Here is an 18,390-nt window from a genome sequence, read left to right as displayed (position 1 = left end):
CAGAGCTCTAAATTAGATTGCAAGCAAGCAGGGGACCCACAAGGACTTGTGGGGGGCATCTCATTTCCCCCTTCCCCCTTCCCCACTATTTCCTCTTTCTCTTCCTTGAAAGCCCCCATAATCTCTCCCTTCTTCCCCCAATGGCCAATCTGCCTTTAGCTGCCCTCTGTCTTCAGTTTTCCCTCCTTCCCTCCTCTAGCAGCTTTTTCTTGGGAAAACTCTGGTCAGATTTCAAAGTCCCCACTAAGCCTGGCCCAGTTGCATTGTAGGGAACCTGAAAGCACTTGCAGGGAGTACGTCATTTCCCCCTGTATCCTCACCCACCCCATTTCCTCTTTCCTTCCTCCTGGCAGCCCTTTCTCTGATTCCTTCTCTCCTTCCCAGCCAGCCATCAACCAACATTTTAACTACTGCCCCACCTTCAGCAATATTGATTATTTATTTACTTCATTATATCCTACTTTTCTTCATAATGGGGACCCAAAGCAGGTAATATCATTCTCTCCTCCATTTTATCCTCATCACAACTCTGTGAGTTAAGTTACACTGAGAGTGTGCGACTGGTTGAAAGTCATCAAGTGAGATCCCGCAGCAGACTGAGTGTCAAGCTGGGTGTTGGCCTCCCCTGAGCTCCCACCCACAGCTGTCCTAAGGAAGGGTAGGAAGGGACTGCTAAAGCCTTGGAATGGGAGCCACGGGGTTCCTTCAGTGCCATCAGCACCCCCTGCTAGGGCTGCATGTCTCTCTGGCACCGCTGCAGTCTCCATGCTCTTCCTCCCCATCTTCAGCATCCCACCCCTTTTATCCCTCCACACCACCCTCCACCACCCTTCTCCCGTCTCTCCTTTCCCAAGCTCCATTGGTCAGTGCCAAGGGCTTTTTCCCTGTCTTGGCCCCACCCCTGCGTGCCTGCCGCTCCCTGAGGACACCGAGGCCCAGCTGTGGATGGATCGATTGGGTGTTGGACAACTCTGCCTTCTCCATGTGGCTGGGGTGATCACTCACACCGGTAAGGGCCAGGCTCCCAGCCCCTCCTCTGCCTTCTCATTTTGGTGTGTCCCCCATCCGCAAGCTTGGCTCTCTCCCAAGGCTCTCGGGCCACCAGCCCTGTTCCCAATCTTGGGTTTGGCACCGTGGGGCCCCATGAGGTGAGGCATCATCAACATGAGGGCGGTAGGGCTATGATGGCTCGGACTCAGGCACGCCAGGTTGTGGTTCGCAGGGAGCCAGGTTATCTCATTCCAGCTCTCCCAGTGGCAGACTTGCTGCTACAGGAGTCTCCCTCTGGTCAGCCCTGATGAGAGGGGTTTGGTCCAGACCCGGATACAGAGGATTCGAACCTGGGTCTCCAGATCCTAGATTGAAATTCTAACCACTACACCACACTGGCTTTTGTGGAGTGGCTAGTGTTGAATAACAGCAAGCAGTCCATCCTGAGTGAGTCATGCAGGTGGAGGCTGGTCCACTTCAGATTTTTCTGCAAACCTGGGGCATTTTTCAGATTTGTAGAAAGTTCTATCTTGTCCATTCATGGCTCCAGTTTCAGGATTTAAGTACACTCAGATTTGGTTGGGTTGAGAATTAGATACATCAATATTTTGTGCATTGATGTTTTCACACTGTTGCTTTGGGACTGTGGGTCCTGTGTGAGGGAAGCCATTCTGCTGTGTAGCCAATCGTCCAACACCGTAACTTCCAGCTATCTGCTTGCATGTGCTGATATGGCAATTCACCAGTAGAATGGATTGCCTCATGGGAGAGATAGACGAGGAGGAGAAGGAGGCAGTGATAACTACTGGCCATTATTCTTGTGACAACTACTTGCCATTATTCATATTAACCATGGGCCAGGAACCTCCCACAATCAGAAAATTCTTGTCATCTGCTGTACCACCATTTTAATATTTATGCCATGTTTTTAAATGTTAATTTTATTGTACTAATTAATATATGTTGCATAAATGAAATGTTGTTACCCGCCCTGAGCCCATTCATGGGAAGGGCGGGCTATAAATATGAATAAACAAACAAATGAATAAGTAAATCACATTCTTATTTACCAGATCCTGAAGTACATTTGTGAAATAAGGATTTGTGAAATAAGGATTCAAGAATCACACTGGCTGTTCCTCGAAGCAGTAAGACTTTAAGCACTTTCTTAAAATGTGCCAGCAGCAGCTCCCTGCTTAGTGCAGGAATACTGCTGACTGCTCAGGTGCAAAAAACAGCACCGGCACACAAAATATATCCTGCCTTTAACAGCATACAAATCAATAATTTCCAAGTATGAAGGATCAAAATTTAAAAAAAAACAGGTACTGAGAGCAAGGAAATGTACGCCCCAAGCATGGTACTTGTAGGTTTCATGGCTTCACTACATAGGCTCACCTCCATGGCCTAGATCTGCAGTGTACTTTACACAGAAGGAAAGGACAGAATTTTAGCCTGTGCAACTCCAATCTGCAAGTGCAAGATCATATTTGGAAACACTCCCATACATAAAAAGGAGAGCATTTCCATGCCTTGCAACATCATTTGAAATAAGCAGTTTGTTTAGAAATATAGAGGTTAAGTAGGCATGAGGGAGGGATATTTCAAAAAGTGCAACCTTAAGTCCAATGAAACTCAACTCCCTCTCAACTCAGGAAAATCCAAACTGCTTCCCCCCCCAAATCCACTCAGTCCTGAGGCAGAAAAACATTTCTCTCCCACTCACTAATGGGGAGGGGGTGCTAGGGTTGCCAGGCAGTGCCAGGCAGGTAGGGCCTGTCAGCTGGCAGGAGGGCTGTAGGCAGGGTCATGGGGGGGCAGTGGTACATCAAGTGCAATGCTATGCCACTTTTTGTTAAAAAAAATGGAAATAACAAAGGGTAGGTCTAGGAATCACCAAAACATCTATAGTAAAACCATAGTTTCCTGTGATTCCTAAAACCACCCTGGAAGTGACAAGGGGTAGCTCTAGGATGTCTATGGTTTCTGGCAATTTTTAAAGCTACCCCTTGATCTCCTGCTTGGAGTGGTGGCTAGCAACAGGACCTGGGGATAGGGATCCCTCGCCCCCATCAGGTGCTTGGCAGGCCTAGGAGACAGTATAAATTTCCACATTAATCTCATGCTATAACCATGGCCTTTTTTTGTTAGATTCATCTAAATCATGTGACATAGCCATGCTCCATGCTGGGTTGGATCCAGCCAGCCTTTTCACTTATTCTCTTCCAATTCCCTCCTTACTACATTGGTTTTTTCCCCCAGGCAGATCCCATAATCCCCCAAGCAGCCTTTTTTTTTTTTGTTAAAGTGGATTTCCACTTCCTATTTTTACCAGCAGAAAAGCTGGTTGGATCCAACCTATTACTGAATGACTTCCCTCTGCTTTGTTGGCAACACAAAGGTAAAATGGGAGAAACAGAGTCAAAACGCAGGAGCTTAATGTATTCAGGGACATGACAGTCCTGTTCCATAAGGCAGCTGGGATTCAGCACAGCTCTGAGTAACAGCTCCTTTGGTGAAGAACAGCAGCTTTCCAAGACTTGTTTTATACAGGCCCTTTCTGCACCCGTCTTTTTCCTCTGTTTCTGAGCACATCTCAATCTTTCATTCTGCATTCCCTCCTGCTTTCACTGCTGCTTTGTGTTGGGGCTTCTTCTTGGTTCTTCATCCATTTCAGGGGGATCAGCACTCAAACCGCTTCCAGCACACAGATGCCCTGCACTTCCCAAAAGTGCTTTTGCCACGAACCTTCGTTCTGCTCCATTTTGAAATCGATACTACTATTTGAAGTTGAATTGTTTCTGCAAATATTTAAGCCTCGCCCACTGCCCTCCCCTGTTGCAGCCTCTTTCTCCTTTGGTCTATGTTAGGTGGCCAATTTACATGATAACAGGTTTCCTCATGGGCAATTGCTGAACATTTACATTTGTTTAGAGTCTGCAGTGGTTTGGAGGATGGGACAGCTACTGGGAAAACCAGTTTTTCAAGAAGCACTCCTAAGCCAAAACAGACTTTGATCACAAACATTTCCCTCAAAACAAAAATGGATGCGTGGATTGATGATTTGCATTTTTATTTGATACTAAGCATTGATTGTTGTATATTATCCCTGGGTTATTCCCATTACATAATGTTAGTGAACACTGTCCTGTTAACACTTAAATGCCTCATCCACTCAATGTCATTCTGATTTTCCTGGAAGAATTCCTCCCACCAGCCAGGGCTCTGTGAAAAGGAAGAGAGAACATGGGGTATTGAAGAGAAGGGAGAAGTATCGTGCTGCTTCCTTGGCTGCTCCTCCTAAGAGCAATCAGGGCTCAAAACACAGTTTCTTCTGTGAGTATGCAGAAAGCATAATCTGCAGAGACTTGAGTTTCCAGCCGGAACTCCAGCATAAAGGTCCGAAGAATAACTACATATGCAGAATGAACGGAAATGATTTGAATCAAAGGCATACCGCCTCAAGTTCTGGGGAAATCAGGAGTAAAGACTAAATGCAGAAAGGCTCCTAGTGTAGCAAGAATGCTTTATATATATATGCTTGGTGCAAAGTTGAAACAGTCAAAAAGACTGACCTCCATGCTTTTCTTTCGTACTTTCCCGACAGCTGTGTTTTTACACCTCATGCATTTCTGGCACATTTTCAGACGTGTAAATGCCCTTCAGGAATGCAGTGGCTGGCCTACAGTGGAAATCAGGGCTGCATCTTTTACTGCAATGCAAAGCTATCCAAAAAATTTTTCCCATGGCTACCAGTCTTCATTGCCCTTTCAACTGGAGCTGGCAGATCAAGCTGAAGCTCATCCCAAGCAGGAGCAGGCCCCCACAGCATTTGTAAAGTGAGTGCTAAAATAGTGACAGCAACCCTGGGGAGGCTGTATCATCTAGTTTGGTCCTCAGTCAGCAGTGGAGAAATGCACCGCACCTTTTCCCTTTCCTCTGCCCTGAGCGGGAGCCTGACATTTACAACAATCTGGTTCTTTATTAGACTTGATGATCTATTTGAAGTCATTGGACGGATCTGAAGCAGAGGGCATCCCTTTAAATTATGGTGGAACAGATGGGAGAAAGAAATTGGAGGGGGGTGTTACATGCTCTGGACAGCAAGAGACAGAAAGCAAATATTAGCCGAAAGAGGCATCATTGTGAAAAGCAGGTGCTGGAGAACAACGCCCTTCAAATATGAGGGCAGAATGAATATTAAGGCAGAAAATCCAAACTCCTGGGTGTGCCTGTAGCAGGCTACAGCTAAAATAGGAGTGGAACCACTTGGGAATAACACAATCAAGCCACAGCTGGGAAGCAGGGTACATCACACAGCTGGGGAGCAGGGTACGATAAAGTCTTGTCACTCCACCAGGACCTCCCAGCCACAATTGAAACAATAATGGAACTGGAAGCCCCTTGCCTGTCTTATGATTCGGGTTGGGACCATTTCAGTTGGCTGTCCCTGGAAGAAGTTGACAAGATCCTGATAGCCGTGAAGCCCACCACTTGCCCCCTTGATCCGTGCCCTTCATGGCTGATTAAAGCCTGCTAAGAGAATGTTCAGACTTCCTTGGGAGATATTATCAACTTGTCCCTGTCATCAAGGAACTTTCCAACCGGTCTAAGAGGCAGTGGTGCGTTTGCTCCTGAAAAAGCCATCACTGGACCTTGTGGTCCTTACAAACGATCACCCAGTTTCAATTCTACCATTTCTGGGCAAGGTGGTGGAGATAGCAGTGGTGGAGCACCTCCAGGCCTTCTTGGATGATACATCTATCCTGGACCCATTCCAGTCCAGCTTCCACCCTGGCCACACAGCGGAGACCACACTGGTCACTCTCACAGATGACTCCCAGAGATATCTGGATCGAGGAGGGCCAGTGCTGCTGTTGCTTCTTGATCTAACGACAGCATTCGACACGGTTAACTACAATCTTCTGACCCACCATCTCGCTCACATTGGGATATGGGGGACTGCTTTACAATGGCTTTCCTTCTTCCTTCATGGTCAGGGACAGAGGGTGGTGCTTGGGGAAGAATTGTCCCAGCATAACCCACTTAAATGTGGTGTGCCACAGGGGACTATCTGTCCCCCCCTATGTTGTTTAACATTTACATGTGCTCCCTTGCCCAGTTAGGCTGGAGGCATAGGCTGGGTTGTCATCAGTATGCTGATGATACCCAGCTCAATCTGCTGATGGACGGATGGCCAGACTCCACCCCAGCAGAGTTGGACAGTGAACACAGAGGTCCTGTACCAGAGTCATGGGGATTTAGAATTGGGAATTCAGCTCCCAGTCCTCGGAGGGATGCTGCTTATATCAGCGCTGAGGGTTAACAGCCTAGGGGTACTCCTGGACACCTCCCTTTCAATGGAGGCCCAGGTTGCCACTGTTGCTTGACTGGCCTTTAATCATCTGCCACTGGTAGAGTAACTGACGTCCCAGGACCTAGCTACAGTGATCCATGCAATGGTCACTTCCAGGCAAGATTATCCTAACTTGCTTGGGGTGGGTGGGGCTGCCCTTGAATCTGACCTGGGAACTGCAACTAGTGGCACGTGTGCTGACAGTGATGCCTGTGTGGGCTCACATTCAGTTGGTGCTGCATCAACTGCACTGTCTGCCAATATCCAGTTCAAGGTTCTGGTGCTAACATTTAAAGCCCTCTGGGACTGTCTCTCCCCATATATGCCTCATAGAGTATTGTGCTCAACTGACCAATGGCTTCTCGTTGTCCCCAACCCCAAGGATGTCCAGTTAGCCTTTTTTGCCCTGGCCCCAGCCTGGTGGAACAAACACCCACTTGAGATCAGGGCCCTGCGGGATTTGTTACAATTCCACAGGGCCTGTGAAACAGAGCTCGTTCCACTGAGCTTTCAGAGGAGGCAACGGACATCCAAATCTATTCTGGCTTTCCCTGCTGACAATGCAGGCTCTTTAATAGCCCAAACTGAGTATCTCTGTTGAGGCATTCCCACTCTGATTACTGTTTTGCTGTTGTTTTAATTGAGATGGACATTGTTTCAACTGCTTAATTTATATACTGTCATTGTCATGACTCCTGTGTGATTGTAACCCACCCTGAGACCGCTTGCGGGGAGGGTGGGATAGAAATCAAATCAAATCAATAAATAAGGACATCAAGAGCACAAACCTGGGGATCTGGGTAGCCGCTTCCAATCTTATGGTTCTATAAGGAAAGGTCTCCCTCCAAAAACTAGTGTCTTTGGCAGGAGACAGGCATCTTTCTGTTTCATATTGCAAGTTTCTAGTCCTCAAGGCTGCAAAGAAGTGTCCAATACCACACTGGCCTTTCCTCCTAAAGGCCCATCAGAATCTTGTTCTGTGAAGTATGAGGACTGAAGAATACTGATTCAAGCCCTCTCTTTGCTGCGGACTATTCCAGGCCAGCCAGGTACAGATGTTCAGAATTATTTTCCATCCTATTTTAAAGTTCCAATAACTGTTCCAGTTAGCCCTTGGCTTGCTATTGTCTGAAAATCTACACAAGCATTTAGTGTGTGTGCCGGGGAGGGGGGGGGAGACTCTGAGATAATTACTTGCTGCCCAAGGCAGTTTTATAAACTTAGTGGTTGAGCAGAGATCTGAAACTGGGGACAGGATCTTGAATGCCTGAGCAAAATATTCTAGCTTCTGCACCATGCTAGGTCCGATGGCAAAAACCCAAGGCTCGCCAAAATCTGTATTTGCACAAGTGCCACAGTGGATCCTTTTAAACTCTCCCGGATCCTTCCTGTGTTTGTCTTTCTGTGTGCATGGAGTGGCCCACAGAACATAAATCAAAGGCAAGGAGAAGGGATGGGGGAGAGGGGAAGTGACTGGCGTTCGCATTAAGCCAGACAAATTTGCTAAATAAATACATACGAACTCAACAATTAATACATTTGTTTTCTTTATGGGTCTCCAAGGAAGGTGCAAAGAGAATGCATAAACGGCGCAAATTAAACTCAGTTGCATCAGGGAAGGGGGGTGGGGACAGAAGAAGAAGTGGGGCCGGCTCTGCATCATTGCAATTTGCTGCCACCACGAAAATGATGGCGCTCAGGGGACCAGTGGGGATGGAAGATGAGATGCCGCTTTCGCAGTCATCGGAGGCTGCATCTTAATTAAAATGCATGTGATTATTAGGGCTAGCAGAGAAGTTGATGGATAGCATGTCCCACACTTAGGCCCCAATGCCAGGCAGAACATCTGGCAAGCTCCTCCACTCCAGAAGCCATTATTCTTTAAGAACCTCCAGATTTCTACAAATACTGACAAAACCCCAAATCCTCTAGCTAAATTTTTTTTGTCTATACAGAAGCTCCTTCCTAGGTTCTCTGGCAAGGTGGGATACAAACTGAAAATAATAAAACAAACAAACAAACAAATAATAGGTTCTATCATATCTGAGTGTGCCCTAAATAAATAACTGGGAAGCAAGAAGCTGAGGGGGTGGGTGGATGTGAATGAAATGGGCAGACAGTGGACAACTCATGATCCAGTGATTCCTACTAAGTTTTATAGGACGAATACAAAACTGGCTGCAATCTGGGACACAGCTGGGGGCTCACTCCACATCCTAGACAAGATGGGGTCATCAGGAGCTAGTATGTGAATGCCATTAACTCCAATGATTAAAACGAAGTTATGTGTTTGGGGATAATGGAATGGGGCTCCCTAACCTGTCACCCTTTCTAATACAGGATAACCCAACCCCTGGAACAGGGGGCACAGGGTATCACTGGAAGGAATCACATAAAAGCCCTTCTTCCACTTCCCTCCAGTCCCTCAAAAGTAACAGCTTTATCTACAATTAATTATACTAGCGGCATTAACTACAATTAGAACTAGACATTAAAAACAAACCCCTGTGAAATATTTTGCTAACCGAATCAGATGTCTTTTGCTTTCTTTCAAAACTAGAAATAAGGCCCGTTGTGGGAATAAATACAACGGGATCTAGAAAGAGGCTCTGGGAGAGTGCTCTGGCTTTGGGCAAACAGTGTCAGTCTGCTTTTAAAACATGAATCTGGGACCTGCACACCACCAGAATACAGCAGATTCCATATGCAACTGACATTCCAACTGCCTTGCGGGGGGGGGGAGAGTTTGAGGTGTGGAATGGAGTGAAGTCCAATCAGCTTCCATATGCAAAAGACCAGGTTGTCGCAGCAGTTGTGGTGTGGGCGGGACCCAGGCTTTGCCTTCTGATTGGTGGCGATATATGCTGAGGAGCAGTGCCATCAGCCATACACTAAGGGAGTGCATTTTAGAATTAGAACTTTGGCACCCACTATTCAATTATATATAAGGAGAGATGCTTCAGGGATTTTGATCTGAGGAGGAATCTTCACATTTGCTTCATTTTAGGTGAAATCTGGTGATCACTTAGAAATGCGCAGAGGCCCCTGGAGAAATTCTCAAAATTGTATCAAAATTCTGCAGGCTTCTCTCAAAATGCCTTCCATGTATCCAGAGAGGATTCACCAACTTTGTTTCTATTTCACTTTAGGTGAAATTTTATCATATTGATTTTAAAATATAAATAATGACGTGCCATTCCCCCAGTTAGCCTCCAAGGTAGCTTACAATGAAGTCTTTCTTGATGGCAACTCCATCAGCTGTGTAAGAGTCGGGGACCTGGGAGACCTGGGTCTGAATCCCGACTCTGCCAGGGAAGCTTGCTAGGAGACCTCAGGCCTGTCATACCCTCTCAACCTAACCTACCTCACAGGGTTGTTGCAAGGATAAAATGGAGGAGAGAATACCAAAAGCCACTTCAGATCCCATTGAGGGGGAAAGTGGAGCATAAATGAACTTAAATCAAATCAAATCATGGCCCTAAATGGAGACTTAAATAGAATAGACAGTATTTCTAATATTTAATCAGAAAGAAAAAACCCTGTTTCCTCTAGGGATCCCAAGTCCCCCCCGGGGGGTGGGAGTTTCCCAGAGGCCCGTTCCCCGGCAGCGCTGGATCGGGCCCCGGGGGGAACTCCTCCCCGACGTGTGCGTCACCCAGAAGTGACGCGGGCACGCCGGGGGCGGGGCCACGGCCATACAAGGGAAAACTCTATGGTTTTCCCTTGTATGGCCATGGCCCCGCCCCCAGCATGCCCGGCGTCATAATGTCACTTCCTGGTAACGTATGTGCGGCGCGTGCTCTGGGATCCATCCGGGAGTCCCCCGCTGCCAAGATAAGTTCCACTTGGCAACCCTGGTTTCCTCCTTTTGTAGTATTATGGTTTTTCTAATATTCTGGTTTTTTAAAAAAAACACACCAATAAAAGCTGCTGGAAAAGATCTGCTGAGCATGCTTGGACGATTTCTAATGCCTCCCCAAGGCTTTCCCACAGAGATGGTTACCTGTTTGTGCCATGTACACTCCTGGTTCATCTGCTGACCGTGGCCACTGAGTCTTCACCTTCTGATCTTCACGCACGGCATCACCTGAAAGATGTAGGCAATGGTTAGATGGCTTGGGGGGGGGGGAGCAACACACTGTTGTGGCAAACCACTCTTTTCTTCCTGTTATGAGGATGGCTTACTATTTAGATTATGCAATCCCTGTTCATGGAGTTCCACACAGCACTAAAATGAAGACAGTCCCTGCCCCAAGGAATTTACAGGGTAAAATTTGACACAGGGGAAGGTGAGAGACACATGGGAAGAATGTGCTCAGCTCAGTTATGCCAGTAGGACATCAAGAGCACAGGGCTTTGTGGCTCATGGAGAGCCACATTTGCTATTATCATCCACCAAAAGAGCCACATTTACTTCCAACCTAGGCTTGAGGCCTATACCTCAGGGGAGGGTTGCAGCCAGTGTTCCCTCGAAGCCGAGACAGGGTGAGCTAGCTCACAGCTTTTTAGCCTCCAGCTCACACATTTTTGTCCTAGCTCAGGAAGGATGGCCGCAGAGCAAAATGATTTATGCAGTAGCCAAATCGCTTATTCACAACTTTAATGCCAGTAGCTCACAAAACAGAAGTTTTCCTCACAAGGCTCCACAGCTTAGAGGGAGCATTGGTTGCAGCCTATCAGTTCCTTCAGCAGTAGCTGTTTCAAGGTGGGAACTACCTGCCAACCACAAGCCCCACCAGGCAAGGGCCTTGCCCACTTTCCTGAAACATGGGAATGGGTGCAACAATGGAGAACAGGGCTCAGAAGGGCCACAGGTGCCATGTCAAAGAGCCACATGCGGCTCCTGAGTCACTAAGTGGAATATCACTGAATTACACATTCTTAAGCTGCGGTGGCTCAAGTGGTTAAGACGCTAAACTGCAGGCTATGGAAGGTCGGTAGTTCAGCAGTTCGAGACCCGGGTGCCGCATGACGGAGTAAGCTCCCGTCTCTAGTTCCAGCTCCTGCCAACCTAGCACTTCGAAAGCAAGAAATTGCAAGTAGATAAATAGGTACCACTTCGGTGGGAAGGTAACAGCGTTCCGTGCGCCTTGGTGTTTAGTCATGCCTGCCACATGACCATGGAAACGTCTTCGGACAGCGCTGGCTCTTCGGCTTTGAAACGGAGATGAGCACCGCAACCCTAGAGTCGGATTCGACTGGCTTTCGAGCAAGGGAACCTTTACCTTTACCGTTAAGCTTGGTTTCAGTCAGGAATGAAACCTTCAGTGTTTAATCTAGTTCAGGAGTCACAAAATGGCTGCCCCATTTTACCTTCAGTCACTCACAATGAAGATCCTTGTGCTGTTGTAGCAGCAGCTGCCAAAGCAACATTTTAAAAAAATCTGCACAGCCTCTCAAATCTCCAGTGGCTAATAAAAAGCCCTGAGGGGCAAAATTGTCACCTAGCCCCACCCACTTCCTAAAAACACTTGGCAGGCAACAGGAAAGATGTCGGTGGGAGCCATGGCACCTAGGGACACAATGTTGGGGACCCCTGATCTAATTTTGGTAGATCCCCCACAACTTACAACCTCAGCCCCATGAGCCCCAAATCTGGGGAGAGGAGGTTAACTTTTTGGGGAGTTTGGGGAGAGGAGGTTAACTGTTCTATTTTTCCCCCATTTGTTGCAGTAGACAAGAGCAACAGTCCAGTGGCACCTTAAAGACTAACAAAATATGTGGCAGGGTATGAGTCATTGCTCACTTCTTCCTCTCTCTCTTGTTACACTAATCAAAACCACCATCACCCCCTCCGGTCCCATCACTGGTCCAGTCCAAAGGAGACCCCCGTATGACTGATTTTTCTGTTTAAATAAGGCACAGAAGTTCTGATAATGGATCTCCCAGCATCTTGCCCTGTTAGGAAGAAATTAAGGCCAGGGCTTTGAGGAAGAAGTTAAGTTGCCGAAGGGAATGGAAGAAAAAGAAAGTCTGCATCATATTTTGAAAAGTATGAGCATCAACAAGCAAGCCCAATGCATCTTAAGGAATACAGGAAAAGGGAGGGCAATTAACAGAGGCAAGCAGAGATACATTATTCACTCTCAAAACTCTTGATGTCGGAGCCATCCAATAAAACCAACTGGCACTAGGATTAGAAGAGGCAACATTTTATTTATTAGAGTGTTTATAAGCTGCATTCTCAGCCAAAAACAAATGGCACCCGGAGGGGTGTATAAAAAAAATATATCAAAGCACAAAACCAAAGAAACTACTTTTCCCCGCAACACGCAGATCAGCCTCAGGGAAGTCGTGTGTGTATAAAAACAGGGATGAGAAATTCACAGAAGCAAGGTCTAGTAAGAATCTGTAGCTGCGGCAGCCCCAAACAAAACCACCATGTTCAGGGGCAGTGTACCATCCGGCAGAAGCCTCTACTGCATGACTCTCCAAGACAAAACTAATTGTTACTACATAATTGGAATTACAGAATAAATTACATAAAATTGAGATACATTGTGCCAGTTCACTACATTTATACAATTTAAGTCATGGGGTTGGATCTTGCAGCTCTGAAGGGCTTCTTAGCATCCAAGGAGGACTGTTTGTGTTGGGGTATGGTGTAGGGGATACAAGGGAGTGTCATCAATATTGGAATAGAGCTGCCAGATCCAACCCACAAAATTCAGTTCGACTTGGCATCATCAGCCATCAAATTTTATTTTAAGAACATAAAAGAAGTCATGTTGGATCAGGCCAGTGGCCCATCCAGTCCAACAGTCTGTGTCACACAGTGGCCAAAGTGCAGGTGCCATCAGGAGGTCCACCGGTGGGGCCAAAACTCCAGAAGCTCCCCACTGTTGCCCCCCCACACACATACAATACAGAGCATCAATGCTCCAGACATAGTGTTCCATACGTTGTGGCTAATAGCCACTGATGGACCTCCTCTCTATGTGTTTATCCAATCCCACCTGGAAATTGTATATGCTTGTAGCCACCACCACTTCCTGCAGCAGTCAGTACTATGTGTTAAATACTCTTTGGGTTATGAAGTGATTCCTTTTATCTCTTCTAAGCCTACTGCTCATTAATTTCATTGAATACCCATGAGTTCTTGTATTGTGAGAAAGGGAGAAAAGTACTTCTTTCTCTACCTTCTCTGTTCCATGCATAATTTTGTAAACTTCTATCATTTCACCCTTCAATCGTCATTTCTCCAAGCTAAAGAGCCCTAACCTCTTTAACCTTTCTTCTTAGGGAAGGTGTTCATTCCCTTAACCATTTTAGTTGCCCTTTTCTGCACCTTTTCCAATGCTATAATATATTTTTTTTAGGTGCAGTGACCAGAACTGTACATAGCAGTCCAAATGAGGTATCACCATAGGTTTATACAGGGGCATTATGATACTGGCTGATTTGTTTTCAATCCCCTTCCTAATAATCCCCAGCACTGCATTTGCCTTTTTTATTGCAGTTACATACTGAGTTGACATCTTCAGTGAGTTATGTGGGGAGGAAACTGAAGGGAAAAGTAGAAAGGGTCAAAACCATTGGGGAAGCTTGGAAACTATTTAAAACTACGATTCTAGAAGCTCAAAAAAATATATTCCGCAGGTTAGGAAAGGCACAAACGGGTATAGGAAAAAGCCTGCATGGTTAACAAACAAAGTAATGGAAGCTGTAAAAGGTAAAAAGGATTCCTTTAAGCGGTGGAAAGCTAGTCACAGTGAGGCTGATAAAACAGAACACAGGCTATGGCAAATAAAATGCAAGTCTGTGGTCAGGCATGCAAAAAGGGAATATGAGGAGCATATAGCAAAAAATGTAAAGACCAACAATAAAACTTTCTTCAAATACATTAGAAACAGGAAACCAGCCAGGGAGGCAGTGGGGCCCTTGGATGACCAAGGGGTAAAAGGAGTACTGAAGGATGATAGGGAAATGGCTGAGAAGCTAAATGCATTTTTTGCCTCCGTCTTCACTGTGGAAGATGAGAGGTGCTTGCCCACTCCAGAGCCGCTGAGTTCGGGAGGGGTGTTGAAAGACCTGAGTCAGATTGAGGTGACGAGAGAGGAGGTCCTAAAACTGATAAACAACTTAAAAACTGATAAATCACCAGGCCCAGATGGCATACATCCAAGAGTTCTGAAAGAACTCAATTGTGAACTTGTGGATCTCCTGACAAAAATATGTAATCTCTCCTTAAAATCAGCCTCCATTCCTGAGGACTGGAAGGTAGCTAATGTCACTCCCATCTTTAAAAAGGGTTCCAGAGGAGATCCGGGAAATTACAGGCCAGTCAGTCTGACGTCGATACCGGGTAAATTGGTGGAAACCATTATTAAGGAAAGAATTAGTAGGCACATAGATGAACAAAACCTATTGAGGCAGACTCAACATGGGTTCTGTAAGGGAAGATCTTGTCTCACTAACCTGTTAGTGTTCTTTGAGGGGGTGAACAAACATGTGGACAAGGGGGATCCAATAGATATTGTTTACCTTGACTTCCAGAAAGCTTTTGATAAAGTTCCTCATCAAAGGCTCCTAAGCAAGCTCAAAAATCATGGGATAAAAGGACAAGTCCTTTTATGGATCAAAAACTGGCTAATTAATAGAAAACAGAGAGTGAGTATAAATGGGCAGTTCTCCCAGTGGAGGGGTGTAAGCAGTGGGGTACCACAGGGATCAGTACTTGGTCCACTGCTTTTTAACTTGTTCATTAATGATTTGGAGATGGGAGTAAGCAGTGAAGTGGCTAAATTTGCGGATGATACGAAGTTGTTCAGGGTGGTGAAAACCAGTGAGGATTGTGAGGCACTCCAAAGGGATCTGTCAAAGTTGGGCGAGTGGGCGTCAACATGGCAAATGGGGTTCAATGTGGCCAAGTGCAAGGTGATGCACATTGGAGCCAAAAATCCTAACTATAAATACACGTTGATGGGGTCTGAACTGGCAGAGACTGATCAAGAGAGAGATCTTGGAGTTGTAGTAGATAACTCACTGAAAATGTCGAGACAGTGTGTGACTGCAATAAAGAAGGCCAATGCTATGCTGGGGATTATTAGGAAGGGTATTGTAAACAGATCAGCCAATATCATAATGCCGCTATATAAATCAATGGTGCGACCTCATTTGGAATACTGTGTGCAGTTCTGGTCACCACACCTTAAAAAGGATATTATAGCTTTGGAAAAAGTGCAGAAAAGGGCAACTCGAATGATAAAAGGGTTGGAACACTTTCCCTATGAGGAAAGGTTAAGGCACTTAGGGCTCTTTAACTTGGAGAAACGACGACTGAGGGGTGACATGATTGAGGTTTATAAGATTATGCATGGGAAAGAGCAGGTAGAGAAAGAGGTACTTTTCTCCCTTTCTCACAATACAAGAACTCGTGGGCACTCCATGAAATTGCTGAGCGGTCGGGTTAGAACGCAATAGATATCTGGCACACCTATTTGTTTGAATTTGTGCAGTCGGACATCATCGAGAAGCTGCGCCAGAAGACCAGATGGGAGGAAAAAGCCGAAGAAATTAAAACTAGATGGAAGACCTATTTAAAGTGGATAACATCGGAAGGAAGACTGGACATTCAGTGGAAGATCCAGACTTTGTGCCCGTGGCTGTGAACTAAGGACTAACAAATAAGGGGGAGAGGGGGGGGAGTTAAGAGGAGACAAAAGATATAATGTAATATACAGAAAATGTACAAAAATAAACGCATTTATAAAAAAAGAATAAAGTGGCCTTGTAAAACTTATGAAGACCTATCAGGATAGGCACTCTGTATACCTCCTTTGGAGGTCAGTTCCTGAGAATGGGTACCACCACTGAGAATGCAGATGATCTGAAGAGATGCTGGGTCTACTTAAGATGTTGAATGGATCTGTAGAGGTAGAGGTGGGCATGCAAGAAGAATTTCATCAGGTACTCAGAGAGAGAGAGAGAGAGAGAGAGAGAGAGAGAGAGAGAGAGAGAGAGAGAGAGAGAAAATATGTAATACAGGTTTCTGTGGACTTCCTCCCGTTATATCACCCAGACCCTGCAATAGCATTGTAGCTAACCCCACCCAAGAAACTTCCATGCTGTTTCTATAATTTCTCAAATGTACTTCACAACTATGCATCTCCATTCTTTTCTAATTCCTCTCAACTATGTACAGCTTTCTATGCCGTGCTTCATTTGGACTGCTTTGCTTTCTCAGGTCCTAGAATCCTTCTTTTCTATAACCATGGATCTACATCCCCTTCCTCAAGCCTTGCTGCTTGTCCCAGCTCTCTAAAGTCAGACCAGTTTTGCCAGTGGCAAACCAAAATACATCTGTCTGTCCAGGAAGTTCAACTAAATACCACTAGAGGTTTTGTCACCACTGCTACATCACTTAATGCATTACAATATAGGTTCATGTTCAGGCTATAATTTATGATGTTTCGGTTTGGGAAGATCTGTTTTCTTGGTCACAACAGTTGGTGCTATTTTTTTCTGTAAACTCCTCTTCCATCCCAACGGACTCTGCTGCTCACATGTTGTCTGTCAATCCCCTCTTTATCCCACCCTTCCTCCAGTCTCCCTTCCCTTATATTGACCTCACGACAATGGCAATATCACCCAGCCTGATGAAGGGAGCTTTGACTCTTGGAAGCTTATTCCCTGAAACTCTTGTTGGTCTTTAATCTGCTACTGGACTCAAATCTAACTGTCCCAGTGTCACTGAGTAAGCATCATGCAAAATGTAGATCTGAACATGGGTCTCCTCAATCCACACTGGTCTTCATGCCATTGGTCCATCTACTTCAGCATGGTCTGCTCTGATGCAGGTGAGCTATAGAGACACAGACAGAGAAAGATCCTTTCCAACACCCAGCCCCGGAGCTAGGGATTTTGTGGGGAGGGGGCCTTGGGGGGGGCACCAGCTAATTAAATCAAAGGCTCCAGGGCAAGGGGGTCTGCTTGGCACACACCCACACAACCCCCACTAGAGCCTTCCTCTGAGGCAAGTCAGAATCCCAATGTTAATAGACACTAAGGCTCCTCAGAGGTCTAGGAAAGCTGCCATGTTTTTTTAAAAAAGGAGAGCAGGGATCAAGCTTCCTCCCTCACTCCTTCTCTGAGCCAACCATCTTTGCTGAAGCCTGGCACAGAAAATCCAGCAGGAGGAGCGAACTGCTGCAGCGGCTGCAATCTGACCAATGTGTTTGTGACTTGGTCAACCACCGGTTGCTGCTGGGTCCTAAAAAGACTCAACTCATCATAGATGAGCTAAAACAGGGAGATGCTGGCTCATATTCGTGAGGATTGATCGGGGGGGAGGGATGGAGGAAGGGAGGAGGAGCTGAAGATTGGGGGAGGGGCCGCAAAAACAGTGGGGGGGGGCACGATAGCTACGAGCCTGCCAACATCTGTTCTCTTAGACATCCTAGGTTTAAACCCTTATCCTTTGGCACACAAAGCATAGTCTTGCTACCATCAGTCCATCAGTGTCATCATTGTCTACTCAGACTGGCAGTGGTTCTCTAGGTTTTTTTGTAGAGGATTTTGCCCATGCCGTGCTTTGTTTCTGAGCTGTTGGGGCTGGGGGGGAGGGAGGAAGGCGGGCTGCTTTTATTTGTAATGAAAAAGTATATTACCTCTTTCTAACAACATATGTCCATGCAAGATGTACATCTGTTCACTGTAATATGTGAACAGAGCTTCTGTTTCTTTGGGTGGTGAGCAGGAAGAGAGGGAAATGGCAACAGGTATGTTCTTGATATGTACACCATCCAGGGAGAACACTTAACACTTAACTCATGTTTATGCCACACAGCATTATCCTGACTGGCATGCAGATCAGAGGCCTTTTAAAATTTTCTTTTGCCCTGTGTGCAGCCCAGAAAGAACATTGGCAAGAAATGTACACTCTGTTTGTGTTCATGCTCTTCGTTTTGCTGTTACTTAAAATGGTGTGGTACAGTTTCAAAGGAACAACTAACTGGGATGTATAAAAGGAATGACAGGATTGCCCATTGCAAACAATGGGAGAGGCTTGAAGGCCCACTGGAGATAATGGGAGCCAGGAATGA

The 18,390-nt window shown here is 46.0% G+C and overlaps 1 protein-coding gene across 1 annotated transcript in view; it reads right to left on the bottom strand.

Annotated features, from left to right (window-relative positions):
* The window catches only part of ADGRB2 (adhesion G protein-coupled receptor B2), a 149,718-nt gene that overhangs the window by 100,668 nt on the left and 30,660 nt on the right, over positions 1-18,390 (bottom strand). Inside the window, exon 2 of the mRNA XM_015408088.1 lies at positions 10,350-10,433. Within this exon, the coding sequence (XP_015263574.1) occupies positions 10,350-10,433 (84 nt within the window). The remainder of the gene's footprint in view (positions 1-10,349; positions 10,434-18,390) is intronic.

The sequence above is a fragment of the Gekko japonicus genome, unplaced genomic scaffold, assembly GCF_001447785.1.
Source record: "Gekko japonicus isolate JY-2015 unplaced genomic scaffold, Gekko_japonicus_V1.1 scaffold36, whole genome shotgun sequence".
In the NCBI taxonomy this organism is placed as follows: domain Eukaryota; kingdom Metazoa; phylum Chordata; class Lepidosauria; order Squamata; family Gekkonidae; genus Gekko; species Gekko japonicus.
The sequence above is the reverse complement of the archived record's forward strand: the minus strand, read 5'-3'. Positions and strand labels throughout refer to the sequence as shown.